The 15,588-nt window shown below is 36.5% G+C and overlaps 1 protein-coding gene across 1 annotated transcript in view; it reads right to left on the bottom strand.

The window, feature by feature from the left end:
- Nucleotides 1-958: 958 nt before the first annotated feature.
- LOC116176248 (nephrin-like) overlaps nt 959-15,588 on the bottom strand; it is a 40,616-nt gene continuing 25,986 nt past the window's right edge. Inside the window, exons 4-7 of the mRNA XM_031494732.1 lie at nt 12,489-12,633; nt 11,841-11,971; nt 5,611-5,770; nt 959-1,296 (exon numbers count right to left, since the gene is read on the bottom strand). Coding sequence (XP_031350592.1) covers nt 959-1,296; nt 5,611-5,770; nt 11,841-11,971; nt 12,489-12,633 — 774 coding nt within the window. The remainder of the gene's footprint in view (nt 1,297-5,610; nt 5,771-11,840; nt 11,972-12,488; nt 12,634-15,588) is intronic.

Genomic DNA, 15,588 nt, shown 5'->3' with positions numbered 1-15,588 from the left:
TCACTCAGTGCTTTCCAATTGCAGATAACCACCTGCCTCCAGCAGTTCCAACAGACCGCAGCTGTACCGGTTATCAAAAAGATTAACTACATGAAAGTTCTTCAATTCTTAGTATCTGTGTTCGGAGTAGCTATTTCACGTGTAGCGTTACATATTCAAGATCGAAGAGAAAATTTACATGACCAAAATCATGCATGCAGAACCTCGATATCGTAAAGGGCTCTAAAAAGCCCATCATCCCCATTAATATAACTGTGGAATAAAAACGTATTAAAATTAGTAACCTACGCGAATGTTTTACACAGGAAATCCTTTGCATGCATAAACATTTTTCCAATATGTGTTATCGTCGGATGAATGAAACTTCCATGTAACTGTAATATCCAGAGCGCGAATATTGATGAAATGATAAATTATTTTTACATATTGTGGGAGTTAGTATTCGTCTTTCCAATTTTAATTGCGCAGTTAAAATTGAGATCGATATTTAATAACGCAAACTCCTGGGAAAGCAAGAGATTTTTCCTAATTAAGCGTTTGGCAATAAGCGGATGTAATAAAGAAAAACTTATGTGTGTAGTCCGCCAACAAAGTTACTTTATATTGAACGTAATTTGAAAGCGCTTCAGTAAATCGTACTTACAATAATTTTCAAAATTTTCGAGTTGAAATTCAACAGGTTAATTAACTCAGGTAATAGTTTTCGAGAATGAAGAACGACTAAACTTAGAAATAATCGTAGGTTAATAAAGCTGTTTATTGTCGAGATAGGCGTCGGTTTACAAAATATGAAGCATTTGGGAACAGTTCTCGTCTTGAAAAGTGAATTTGAAACAAAAACGAGCATCTAGTGGGCATTCACAGGGGCTGTAAAAGTGCTTATGTTTCTACCGAGCCTATCTCTATCTCTGTAGGAATTTATATACATACTATCATAACGAGAATATTCTGTACAGTGTTATCTTTTATTATTAATAATAATAGTGTTATTAATTAACTTACCAGCTGCAATAATATGAAAAACGCAAGGAACTCTCTGATGCCCGATTCTGTTCGAAGCGTAGCACAGCAAAGTGCCATAATCCAATTCAGTCATTGGCGTATAAGACACTACACTCGATGTACCACTTCTGGCAATATGAGAAGAGGCAACATCCACGGAATCCGCCGAATTATTAAAGGTCCACCTGAATTGCACGTCCGTAGGATTTGCGTCCACTTGACATGTTATTCTTGCCTCTTCCTGTTTGGCCACTCCATATACTCTTGTTTGATTAGGCTTGCACGTTGGGGTAACTGTAAACAAATTTCGGCATGAACATTGTCAGTTAATTTAACCATAAATACTTCAATACCTGCTGAATTGATCACTTATAAGCTTTATGTAGTACTGTTCGTACGCACACATTTAGAAATTAAAAAATCATCTGGCAAATAACCACCCCAAAGTCTATCTATTCTTTATTTAGTATTATATCTGAAAGTTACCTTTGTAAGTTTACTTCAACATTTAAAAGTGCGAAACTATGAAATTATCTAAAGCTCTTACGCTATTTTAACGCTGCTGGTGGAACGACGTAATAAAACAAGTTGTAAATCAGCATATGCATGATTAAAGCGCATTTTTGGTAATGCAGGTCAGTATTTTATTAGCGAAGTTTAAAATTATCGATCTCACGAGTAATTTTGGCTGCGTTAAATAATTAATTTTATTTAATTTCAATTGACGGTACGTCTTCATTTTGTAAAACAAATCACAAAGTAAATAATAAGTTTTTATACTGGTAGCGCTATCTAACGGTAAAATTATAGCACCTCCGAAACCCATATCGAATTTATTTTCATCAATTATCGATCTCACAAGTAATCTAACTCAAAATAGACTAGTGCCTGCACATCTACACTATAACAGAAAGCTTTTAGTGAAAATTTGAATTCTCTAGCTATTGTAGTTGTGGAGATCTAACGCGGACAGCCGGCCTGCCAGCAATAACGAATATAATAGCGTATTTTTTTCAAAAATGCGCTAAAAAACTAAAATATACCCTGAAAATCGGTTATATTAATGTTTTTAATTTTAAGTGCCAAACCCTGTATATTTTATTATTATAGGACGCAGAACAAAACGCTACATAACAAATGTATAATTAACTAAGACTTTTTTTTTATTCAATCAATCAATCGCAAGCTTTTTACAATAAAACAAAACCAAAATGCATTTTTTTCCCCCTTCTCCCCCCCCCCCCCCTCATCCAAGTAATTCTTGAACTCCCTCTCTACAATTTCCCTGTTTCATCGCCACTACTCCCTTTTTCATTAATCTTCTTATCTGCGTATTTGACCTATTGTTTCCTTGCATTTGGTACCCTAAATATTTAATGTAGGGATTAAATGACGCCCTGTCTTAGTCCAAATCACTTCAGACTCCTGCCCTTCTATTCCCAACTTCAACTTTGTCTATACATATAGTTCCTCGATTCTATCGTTAACTTGTTAATTTTTTTCCATCCTTTTTCCCTTTCCACTCTGTCAACCGCTGCATTTAAGTCGATGAAAAACACGAACACATTTCCACCCTTTTTCCCAATGCCTTTTCCACCAATCTGTGTAATACATATATGCAGACGATATTTCCCCTCCCGTTTCTGAAGCCCATCTGTGTTTATTTCACTACTTCTTTCACACTTCTTTTCCTAGTCTTTTGTTCAGTATCATTGCATAGATTCTACATGCCGTAGTCATTATAGTAATTTCCCTATAATTTCCCACGCAATCCTTGTTCCTTATATGAAGATTGGCACAATGGGGGTTTACAGTATAGTTGAATTCCGCAGTTCTAATTTAATAAGCGTGTACCTGAAACCATAAAACATTTTTTTGGACAGTAAAAGTTTATTTAAAAATAGAGGCTGATTAGCAAAAAATAATGAACATGTGCGGTTTTAAAGGTTTATTCAAAACGATATGATTGTGGCGGGCTCTGTGACGTAATAAGCCCGACCAATCAGCTCCTAGAACCATTCAGATGACATAACGACTTGGCAATATTGCAGGAGAATGGCATTTATAACTTGCGTCATCTGTCACAGGCACTTGTCACTTTCGTGCTAGATGCAGTTAAACATCCCTCTCAAAACGTCAAATGTGACAAACGTCAGACCCTCGCGTAAGGTTGCCAGCTCACTTCTACGTGATTGGTTGTAGGTTTGTGACGTATTTAGTCTGAAGCGTTTCAAATTCGGACTAAAAACACAGCTTTTCAATAATTTATTTTGGGTTTATTTTACTCGCAAATAAAAATTGAGGACACACGGGTCTTTTTATTTTTAATGTACTTTGTGGATCAGAAATAAAAATGAAGGCGGGATGACCCCATTACCCTTCCCTCCCTCTTCGGGTAAACGACATCCTTTCCATACCTTGTTTACAAGATTTCTCATTCGTTCTTTGACCAAATCAGCGGTGAAACCGCATTACCTATCTGGTTTTCCCTTTCTTCGGTCTTTTTAATTGCTGCTCGATCTCCTCATCCATATCCTTCTCTTTCTCCTGCTTTCCTTGTAGTAACTTGTTATTTCCATCCCTCTAATTAAATTCCCTCCCCCAACGTGTTCATCTGTTTATAAAAAATCCTCTCTATTTTTATTTCCTTGATCTGCTCTTCGTATTCTTTCTGTTTCTCCATCTTCTTTTCCTTACATTTTTTGTACTTCTTTCTGTTCTACCAGGCCTTTTTTCCTCTATGACAACTTTTCTTTCTTTCTCCATCATTTCTCTGTATCTATTTCTCTGTTCTGTATACTCTTTGTATCACCACTCCTTTCTTTTTGCTCTCCCCTTCCTTTCAGTTATTTCCACGTAATTGCTTTTCTCCTTTATAGTATTCCACTCCTCTGTATTCAATTTTAGGCTCAATTCCAACATTGGTGATCCGATTCTCTCCTTGTTCCTATCCTAAATTCATCTGTTCGTTTTAGTATTGTTAGCGCATTTTCCAACGAAGTTGGATGCGCTATTGCAGCTACTTTCTCTCTCCGTCCGTCTGTCTGAGGACGTAACTACTCCTACAGTTTTTAAATTATTTAGTTCGTTCTTTTTGCATTCGGTCGGTAGCGTATAGCCCTGGCACCTGAGACAAGGAAAATCTTGACGGTTAAACTGCGCAACATCAACTTTCTTATTTATTAATATATTTTGTTGAAATTTTAACCACAGACAGTTCTAGTGGTGGCAAACAGATCGTATATAGTAAAAATCAGATGTGCGCATGCGCACACTGCGCAATGCCAACTTTCTTTTTTATGAAGATATTTATTTCAAATTTTAACCAAGGATACTTTTAGTAAAAGCAAACGTATCGCATATTGTAAACTTCAGATTAATGTGCGCATGCGCAGGATGCACAATATCAACTGTCTTATTTATCAAGATATCTTTTTGAAATTTTAATCACAGACGATTCTGTTAAAGGCAAATGTCTGAAATTGCAAACATTAGATGTGCGCATGCGCAGTCAATTTTAACCATAGATGCCCCTAGTAAAGAAAAACATACCACATTTAGTAAAAATCGAAAACCACAAATGTTATTAGCAAAGGCAAACACATCGCACATAGTTTGCAGACTGCAAAATGCCACCTGATTTACTTATGAAGATCTCTCTCTCCCTCTATTTTCATGAGTTCACTAGGATCAAAGAGACTTCAAGTCATCACCATCAGCGTTTAAACGGAGAGAGAAAAAATTCATGAGACTAATAAGAGTAGAATCCGTTCGATCTATGAATCCAGGTGTGAACAAGAAGTTTTGATATATTTTTTTGCTCTTGGTTGAATTTTTTTAACGGCACGACCCAGTGCACAAGGAAAAATGGCTTTATTCTACCTCTCCGTGAAGTTAGTCTAGCCAGCTTAATTTTGTAGTAACTTCTCCGATAAGTCTATGACTTTTATCTAATTTAATGTAAAAACAAACAAACGAAATCATACGCCAGCATAAGCTATAAACCTCCACATTTTGAACAATCTCAATAAAAACGCAAGCAATTAATTCAAAGTAGCAACGAAATTTTATAGCAGAGATAAAATTGAATGTTTTTTGATTATGACTGGGATACAGTAATTATTTTTTTTATAAAGCTCTCATTAAAATTGTGCTGATTTGTAAATAAAACTTTTTATATTTAAAATTTTCAAGCTTGTAACTTTCATCCCTTACTTGCGTAACTAAGCTACAAAGTTTGTGGTTTATGGATGAAAGGAGAGCTTCAACACTCATTAGTTTGCACTTAAGCCCATAATTTATAATACCAACAACTTTTCCTTCGGTTTTCCGATTTTGAAAACTTATAAACGTTTTCCCATCTCTCTTTTCATGCAATAACAAAAGGTACGTATGTGAAATGGGAACGGCGAAAACCATCTAAATCTCACCTAAAAATCTCACCGACGTTAATTTCGCACATCCATGTGTTGATAAATTCAAAATACGTATTCTTTTTACTGCAATATTCGTAAAATTTATGAGTTCCATTTCACACTTCGTGATCAACGCAGTTACACATTTTCATTTTGTTTGATTTTCCAATGTTACAGACGCAGTTATACTTACACATGACGTTTAAATAGAAGGGTTTGCTTTCACCATCGCCCTCGGTGTTATATCCAACGCACGTGTAATTCCCAGCAGTCGATCTGGAAACTCCTTGAAGCACGAGGCTTTGATTGCTAATTATTGTACCCGATCCCACGTTGTGTTGTAACGCCTTGCTCTGAAACAAAACGGAGCACTATAATGAGTTGTGTAATGCAGGAAGAATTTGATGCGATGCTTTATTAGCTTTACTTGGGGGATGTAGATAAAGTATAATCAGTAATAATCACTAAGGAAAATGCGGCATGTTTCATGAAATTAGGATCAAGTGTCTAATGAAATAAGTAAATAAGGGGTGCATTTTGGGTGTGGTAATACGGAAATCAATGGAAATTGTATTTAATGACTCAACGATTTTCCTGCAGTAGTCCCAATATAAGCAATATACGAACTCGGTGCAAGGGTAATAGTCTAAGAGCTAGTGACTTTTATTATTTGTTGATATACCACCGCCACGCCATCCACGAAATTTCTGCCAGACGCTCGAATATGTTATTAGCATATACATAACTATCTTATATCCAAATATCAACAATAATCAAACTGTTTAAAAAAATTTGCCATAGCTCTTCTACTAGAAGGAATTTGAAATGAGTACCTACGTTAGATACTCTCATATTTCATATAGAAATAGTTATTTACATAGTTTTGTATTACAGTTTTCCCGAAATGTTTTTTTTAATATAAATTTTCAATTTTATCTAGATCTTTTGATTAGTCGTGTCAGTGATGGCAGTTAAGTCATTAGACATTACCAATGTGACAGGTGGCAGGAAAAGCAGTCAGGAAAAGTGTTACTGCCACTATCATGGAAATTAAAATTTTCTCTTATAAAGTAGGTATGGCGATTTCGGAAAAAATATACTACCTACTGAAATAGGTATGTTGTTTTTTGTTATAATTAAGAAGTCCATTCTATATCACGGTTGTTGAGACATAGCCGAGATTGCCTAACAGGGGTAATAGTTCATGGGCCAGTCAACATGTCGCTATAATTTTCCTTTTTACAATGGGTATACAGGGTTTATTAGGATGCCAAAACACCATAATTGCCATCTCAAAGCGGTATAGCTAATAGAAATGGCAGTCAATCAAAGATGGCGAATGTTACCTTGCATAACCAGAATAAGACCAAATAAAGTACCAAATGACGATAAATGTGCTACAGTCGAAAAGTTGGCATACGAGCGTTACGACTTTTTATTCTTGAATCCAAAAGTACAGCCTCAAAGTTTTCTACTTGCGAAACTATACCATATACGAGAATCTACAAAGAAAAGACAGCTTGCCATTTGCCACTATGGTTTGTGCGAGCAAAATTGATCAAAAATTTCAAAAAAACATATTTTTCTACAACTGTCAAAAAAACCTGTCATTTTCTGACGGATTTCGAAACGCGAAGTACTAGATTTTTAAACGGTTAATTAATAAGTAAGGTTGTTCTTGACAACGTCCGCGAAACCGTCAACAATGAAAAAAAGTATTTCGCACACATGACAAAATTGAACTTAAACAGCAAAAATTCACAATCGGTTCAGTTGTAGAAAAAATATTGTACATAACGCTAGCGCGAAGTTATTTCGCGTATTTGACTGATATTTTCATGCGCGAAATTGACCTTCGCGCTCTTGTTATATAAATAACTATTTGATAACCACCCCAGCGATTGTTGAAAGCACAAACATTTATAAAATACCTACAACGTCTACTGCAGTTCTTGTCCTTAACTTTCGATTTCCAAAATGCCCCCCCCCCCCGCAGGATAGATTGAAAAAAATGTTTAGGACAAATGGTGTAGTAGATAGTGTAGGGATTTTATAAATGTTTTATTTTAAAAAATCGTGGGGTGGTTACCAAAAAATGTTTTTTAAATATTTTTGAACGGTAGCTATGCAAATGTTTTAGACAGTTGAAACATAGTTTTGAAAATTTTTGTTTTTTTTTCCATAGTCCTTAAAACAAGCAAGTTATGACGCCAAAAACAAAAAAAAGCCAAGCACTTCGGTGCCACACGAAATCAAAAATCGGAACTGAGAAAACTTGCTTGTTTTAATCAGTTCTAACTGCGGTTTTCGAGAGTAACGACTAGTATTAACACCCTGAATGTGCGACAACGCTAGATCTATCCCAACGGCTATTTTTGAAGTGAGTCATGTGTTCTTTAAAACAAATTTTGAATGGTCTCTTTCAGAGCTGGGCAGAATACTTTCAAAAAGTATTTGAATACTAAATAGTAAATACTTTACATAAATCAAAGGTATTTGAATACTAAATACTTTTACGTCCAGCACAAGCGAATACTAGATACAGATACATTGAAGAGTATTCAAATACTTTAGAATGTATTCGAATACTTTCAAAAGTATTCGAATACGGTAAAAAGTATTCAAATACTTGTCACTCAAATACATTAAAAATTTAAAATAATATACTAGATAAGTCTTAATACTATACTTAAAAAATCAAGTTATACTTTGTATGGGGTTAGCTTTTATATTTCTATTGTTATATACAAATTTAAGGGGAGTAAAAGCGTAATATTATTATTATATTATTATATAGGAGGTACCTACCAGGACCTTTCTTATACCAGTTATACCCTTAAGAATACGTGTACCAGTTTTCAAAGCGTCGTGCACATGATACGTACGCCTTTCTTAAATAAATGAATCCTAGCGCTTTTGGAACAGATTCATTTGTGACCATCCGTTTGTCCGTGTGCATGATAGTTTGTTTGGAAACCTGCGATAGCTTTGAAAATTGGTACACATGGTCTTAAGGATATAAGAAAGGTCCCTATTGTTTTTAAGACTATCGTGGCATAAAGTTTCACTCCAGGATCGTTCGGTATTCAGTTGTGTCGGATTTTTATATTTGATTTTGTGACAATGGAAACTTTCCCTAAACATTTCTAAATTGTTCTCAAATATTTGAATAACTTAAAAGTACTGCCTTTTTTTGAGGCCGGAAAAAAATTATCTGAGATCGACCCAGAAAAAACATGTTTTTATAGAATTTGGCCCGTAGAATCCATAATTTCAAACAGTTTGAAGATTGGGCTACTAGTTCAAAAGTTACAGCCCTTTGAATTTTCTTTCGAAATTGGTTTCTAGTCTATAACTTTGATTGAGAAATCTGATCGAAAAAGTACGAATTGTTTTGGATTCTACGCACCAAAATTAATTAGGAAAAGTGTTTTCCCGAGAAATTTTGGTGTAGTCGATTTATGGTAAAAAAGGAAGGTTATAAGTATACTGCCTTTTTTTGAGGCCCGAAAATAAAATTGTCTCAAATCGACCCCGAAAAAAAAATTTTCTATAGAATGTGGCCTGTAGAACCCATAATTTCAAACAGTTCCAAGATTGGACTACTAGTTCAAAAGTTACAGCCTTTTGAATTTTTTTTCGAAATTGGTTTCTAGTTTATAACTTTTATTGAGAAGTCTGATCGAAAAAGTACGAATTGTTTTGGATTCTACGCACCAAAATTAATAAGAAAAAGTGTTTTCCCGAGAAATTTTGGTGTAGTCGATTTTTGGTAAAATAGGAAGGTTATACACTGCCTTTTTTTGAGGCCCGCAAAAAAATTGTCTCAGATCGACCCGGAAAAAAAATTTTCTTATAGAATGTGACCTGTAGAATCCATAATTTCAAACAGTTCCAAGATTGGGCTACTAGTTCAAAAGTTACAGCCCTTTGAGTTTTCTTTCGAAATTGGTTTCTAGTCTATAACTTTTGATTGAGAAGTCGAAAAAGTGCGAATTGTTTTGGATTCTACGCACCAAAATTAATAAGAAAAAGTGTTTTCCCGAGAAATTTTGGTGCAGTCGATTTTTGGTAAAAAGCAGGGTAAAAAGGGAAGGTTAAGTATTCAAATACTATTCGAAGGTTTGTGTATACTACCGTCTGAAGTTGTAACATTTTGTAAATTTAATCTGAAAGATTTTAGATGGACATCTAGTGTATAAAGGATATTTGCCCAATTTAACCTAATTTCTTCTTTTCTAATTTAACGGTGTTATATTCGTTGTCTGATGTCTTGTGTGTCATCTTAAGTTGTAATTTTAAAATCTTGCCCCTAATCGGCACAAACCCAGTATTTTATTTACTAGTGAGCAAAAGATACAAAATATCGATCTTCCACTGTATAACTGTGGGGCGATTAAAATCACTTTACTATGCATACCCTCAAAGTAAAATCAAAATGCATGTACAACATTGAATACAAATACATTTTGAGTACATAATAAGTAGAGAGTCTATTTATAAAACTTTATCCTTCAATTATAGATAGCTTTGTTCTACAGAGATGTATAGAGAATGGTTTAATTTTGTTGACAGCATAGGAAATGAATAATTTTCTCTTTTTCGAATTAAATCTTGCGGCAAATTGTATTGACATTTAGTAAAACTTTATGCAGAATAGTCACCGAATATCTTCCATTCCGTTGTTGTTTACTGATTTGATGATACCGAATTGATAAAATTGCCGACTGGAGGGTAAAACTTCGGGTCCTGCGCCAAAGCCTAAGGTTGTGCCTGAGTCGTTGGCTCAGGGGGGCAATCCGACGCCAGGGACCAATCGACTAAAGTTAGGGTGCGGAGGGGCCCAGAGTGGCCATCGCACCCGGAAATGGACATCACTGAGCCTGAGCCGAGGTGCATTATGACTGCATTAAATGCAGTTGTTGACGACATGGAGGGGAGCCCTTTCCTCGGCTGGCAGGGTTCTGATGGAATGCAAAGGGTTCCATTGTGACCACAAGTGGCCTTGGACTAGTTGGAGAGGGGTCCCTCTTATTACGCCTTGGGATGGCGCGTCTCTGAAGGTTCAGAGGATTGTGTTATACGGACTCCCGGATGACACGGTCACCATCTTGAAGCTCCTCCAAAAGCAAAATCCTCATTTTAGCCCGAGTCTATGGAGCAGGTTCATCCTCAGGGAGTCCTGCTAGGAGTACTCGTAAACAACTGACTTGAATGTTTTAAATCGGGGAGCAGCCACTACCTTCGTCACAACGCGGAGGCAGGAGATTATTGATGTGACGTTGGGCTCCCTTTCAATATCTTACACGATCACAAGTTGAAGAGTTATCGTCCCTTTCAGACCACATGCTCATTCTTTCCCAACTAAAGCTGGGATCCCTCTGCGGGCCCTGCAGGTTTCGGAATTCCCGATCCACTGACTGGGTCTACTATGTGGCGATACTGTCAGAGCGGTTGGATTGGCCACCTCGGTCCTGTCGGAGGGCAGGGCAGGTGGAAGAGGCGGCCGCATTGGTAAGCGACACCATAACGTCATATGAGGGCAGCTGTAAACTGCGGACTTTTCGAGGAACGATAGAGAACACCTTGGTGGAACTCAGAGGGCACATTGAGGGAATTGGCAAAAAGGCTACTAGGTACATGTCTATAGGCATGTGGAAATGCTTTGAGCTGTGCCATGGGGCTCGACCTTCGAGTGGTATATTGGCTTTACACTGTAGTGATCAGGCCAATAATACTGTACGGTGCAGCTTATGGCCACCATGTCTTTATATAGTCACTGTATTTTACAGTACATGGTTCATCCCCAAGCCATGATCGTAGAAACCATTTTTTCTTACTAAAAAATGTTATATTACTTTATGAGATGCAGCCGCGTGCCATTCTTATTTGGCCCTCTGGTAGGTACGAGTCCTACGTCGCTGGGTATTTATCTTTGTAGTACAATTGGACTCGGTAACGATTTCTACCAAACGTAGTAATACAACAATAAAAGAAAGACATACAGGATGAGTTTTTTTTAAATTTTCACTATTAGGGATACAAAGTCGCTTAAACGGACAGTTTCATTTTCCAATTTAATTTAAGTTATGGACAAAACACCGACAAATGTAATTTTCAAAATGCACTAGCGTTCGTTTATTTTCAAAGATATCAAAAAATAACTTTAGCAAACCCTTAGTGATTTTTTATCTGTTTTCTCCATGTCTTACGGTTTACGAGATGTCCATAGTGAAAATGAGAAATAACTCACCCTGTATAAAAAACAAAGTTTCGAATACCGCTCTAAAAATATCAGACGTTTAATTGTATACCAACTTCAAAGCGCAAAACACTAATGATTAATGATGATATGCAAACGATTTGAATTACGTTTATGGAATAATAAAATGGCGGTAGCTGTATAACACTAATTTTACTTACGTTATGTCTCCATTCGACTTTATAAACGTGTGGATGTGCATTAACGATGCAGTCGAAATAAACGTCCGTGCCTTCTCGAATAGTGTCAGGATTGAGGGAAGTGCCCAAGATTATCTTCGCCTCGGGAGTATCTGTAACGCCAGTTCTAATTACCGTCGGATAATGCCAGGAAATTGTCGTTTAGTAAGTTAATGCTACCCCTGTACGCGTTGTAAAATGTCTTACATTAGCTTATAAATTTCTAGAATTTGCAAATATGTAAATTACACATTCCCAAATTTCAATTCTGCTAATGCTTATATCTCAATTAGGAGGAGGAAAAAATGGTTCCCTTCAAAAGGACGTTTTAACTTTTAAGACTTTTGTTCACGTAAAGAATGGGGGAGAGTAGTTAAAGTGTAGTCGTTTACATTCTACAAAGTGTGAAATATACTTAAAGTATAATTGCAAGCGAAAGGATGTCTTTTCATTTTTCAAAGATAGAGCTGTAATTTAATAAGAACTTGAGATGTAATGGATACTGAAGCGTTTCAGCAGTCTTCCAGGGGAAGTGTAGTTTAATTAAGGCAGACATGAACGCTCTCTTTATGGTAATTATTATTTTTCTGCGTTTGGTCATATATTTTGTGCGGTTTATAATAAACTTACACTGAATTTCTAATTTCCACCCATCTTCCAGGCCATCAGCTGAAAGCATTTTGTTCTCGGCCCTGCACGATAAATATTTTCCATCATCCTCCTTTCGTGCGATGAATGATAATGTGCTCGTCGTCGTGTTGCCATCGTTCGAAGTCTGTAATGTAAAAACCAGAAAATCATAATTAGCCGTCGGGTTATCTATTAATAAAATTTCAGGTTAATAACGCGCATTGCAATTATGAACCACTCTGGTAATTTTCTGCCACCGCCGCATTATTCTAATGTGCGCTTAAATCAAGTGCACAGGTGCATTGAGGTGGAATATTAATCAGGAAAATCCGCAACAGAAATTGGAAGCATCAATAGAATATTAATATTTAAAGGTTTTATCGCTAAAGCAGAATAGAATCCAGTCACAGAAAATGTCCTATGCATATAAATGAGTGAAATCCATAAGCAAGTAATGGGAATGTGATGTAGTATATGCATGCACGTCTCTATGCATGATACTCTGTCAATTCTTGTGATATACACTACAAATATTTTTAGTTTTACATTTTATTTGCCTTCCCTTTGGACATATGCGGGTTTGCGTAATATTTTTAAGGTAATTGCGCTTTTTGTAAATGATGAACCTCGTCTCTGTATAGACACAAACTGAGCGAAAGGATCCTTTTTTAATTATTCCTATGTAAATAACACGAACATGATCAAGCTCTTTTTTTGTAAAGATGTAAGTTCTCATTTCAGTTGAAATAGCTGACTGTAAAGGTACATAATTCAGTTCAGGTATGCGGACTGTCAATGATGAATTCTAGTACTTCCTGACCTTAATAAAAAATATACTTCCAACCCTGAAAAATTTACTGAATATTAAAAATTCGCATAGTGTCCGCTTTTCTAACTGTTCACCCTTGAATTATTTCCATTCAGTCTTCCTGAAATTACGGTAGTATATGGAGTGTAATTAGACTGTGAAGAGATAACTACCTGAATCTGAATTGTAAATAAACTTCAAAGCTATTTTCACTTATCTAATCCCAGTTACTATCACCATATCAATACATTCGTAACGCAGATATTAAATTGCTAAGTACAAAGAATCCAAAGGTAAACTTCAAAGGGTATGGTGTCGCTACCTCTTCAAGTGGGGCATCACCTCAAAGTAGCTGAAGCGGTGATGCTGAGGCGACTACAGGACCAATCGAAAGAGAGACGGTTTATTGAAGAAGAGTAATTCGGATCCCGGAAGGGACACTCTACGGTTCATTATCTACTGAAAGCGCAAGGATACGTGACAGAAGGCTTCAACCGCAACCATTGCACCAGTCCACGTCTTTTTGGAGCCCACAATGTCTGGCACAACGAACTGCTGTGAAAGATGCTCGAGTATGGTCTAGGGGGAGAGTAGGCATGGTCCAGATCGTTGCATTATACCTCAAAGATAGACGTTTTCGCGTGGTCTTCGAGGAACCAAAGAGCGACTGTCGGAGTACCATAAGCATCCCTGCTTTCGCCGCACTGCTGTTCTCTCTGTACGTAAAACACAGGACGCAACCCTGGTTATCTAAACCGATGGTACACTAAATCAACGATCGTTGCAAGAAGAGCTTAGCCGCCCTGTTCACGAAGAGAAGATACGAATCCCCGAGTAACCTCACCAATGCAATTTTCTTGAGAACCAAAGCGAAGTACCTTGGCGTCGTGCCGGACCGAGATCACACGTGGAGTACCACATCAGATATTGCCCAGAAGGGCTGTACGGTAATATCGGTGTTGTACCCTCTCCTTATCAGACCTACTGCTCTTCAATCATACCAACAGGTAAAAATTACTTCCGATAAATTACACATGGGCCACTTAACTGTACTGGTTCGGCAAGAATTCAAAATAACACACAATTAAATCCACCCTCCGATAAATTCGTGGTGGCTGACTTAACTTCGTTTCGGGTCCACACGAAGATTCGCACAAAATAAATACCCCCCCCCACTATGATTTAAAAGCTACGGGCTTAACTTTGCCGACTGCATCAAGCGTCTCTCGTTGTTCGACGCTAATTACCTCGCGACTCAATACCAATTTTGCGCCGGTTCTCTCCCAAAAAAAGATTTCCCACTACCTACTTCTTTCTAGTAAAGCCCATTCCGGAACTCAACCTTTTAAAAACAAATTTTCCCGCCTAATCAAGACGCTTGATGTCTATAAATCTACTCCACGGGCAGTGACATCACGCAGCATAAGCAAATCTCATTCCCTAACAGGCTGAAAACGATGACTTTACTAGTCATAAACAAAATGTCCATATAATTTAAGTTAACCACGCCATGCCCCACGACTTACTGGCGCTTGAAGCTTTCCCACGCAGGTCCATACTTAAAAACCAATTAAAAAAAAATTAAGAAACACCATCCAATAAGACTCCTCTTTATATCTAAAATCGTCACAATCGAAAAACAAGTCCTAATTGGAAAAATTGAAGTCGAAATCTTGTACCCTGTTGTTTAGTCGCTTTCTACCCAACTAGCAAAATTTATTTTATAAAGGTTATGAGAAATGCTATACAGCATATCTTATAGAAAGCCGAAAATTGTATACGGCGGGTAAATAATACTATACAACGGTTACACAACCAAAAAAGGCCCTAGTTTATAAAACAGTTTAGTAATTTAGGGACCTCTTCTAGTAAACTACAAAACTCTTACACAATAGCCTTATGTAATGTTTATAAAATTGTCGTATAAGTATATCTTCAAGAATACTTATACAACATATTACATGAGTACTATGGGACTGCTATAAAAAGGCATTGTATAAGTAGTGTTTCTATACTGCGGTTTAAGTGTATTTTACGAACATCTATAGAACTTTAAAAAAAGGATTTTATAAGTTTGTTATAACGCAGACGGCATCGCTTATGCAATCAATTAGTATTGTACTGTTGAAATTTGAAATAGGTATAAATAAATAATAATGGAAATTTCTTATGTTCGTGTTAGTTAACGGTACAAACAAAATATAAGTGACTCCATTATTTTCGAGTTCCGCCATGCGTTAGAGTGATTAAGTGCAGCATCATTGAAAATATTCATTTCTGATATACGTCAAT

The sequence above is a fragment of the Photinus pyralis genome, unplaced genomic scaffold, assembly GCF_008802855.1.
Source record: "Photinus pyralis isolate 1611_PpyrPB1 unplaced genomic scaffold, Ppyr1.3 Ppyr1.4_LG7, whole genome shotgun sequence".
NCBI lineage: Eukaryota > Metazoa > Arthropoda > Insecta > Coleoptera > Lampyridae > Photinus > Photinus pyralis.
Note: the sequence above shows the minus strand (reverse complement) of the source record. Positions and strands in the feature narration are given on the sequence as shown.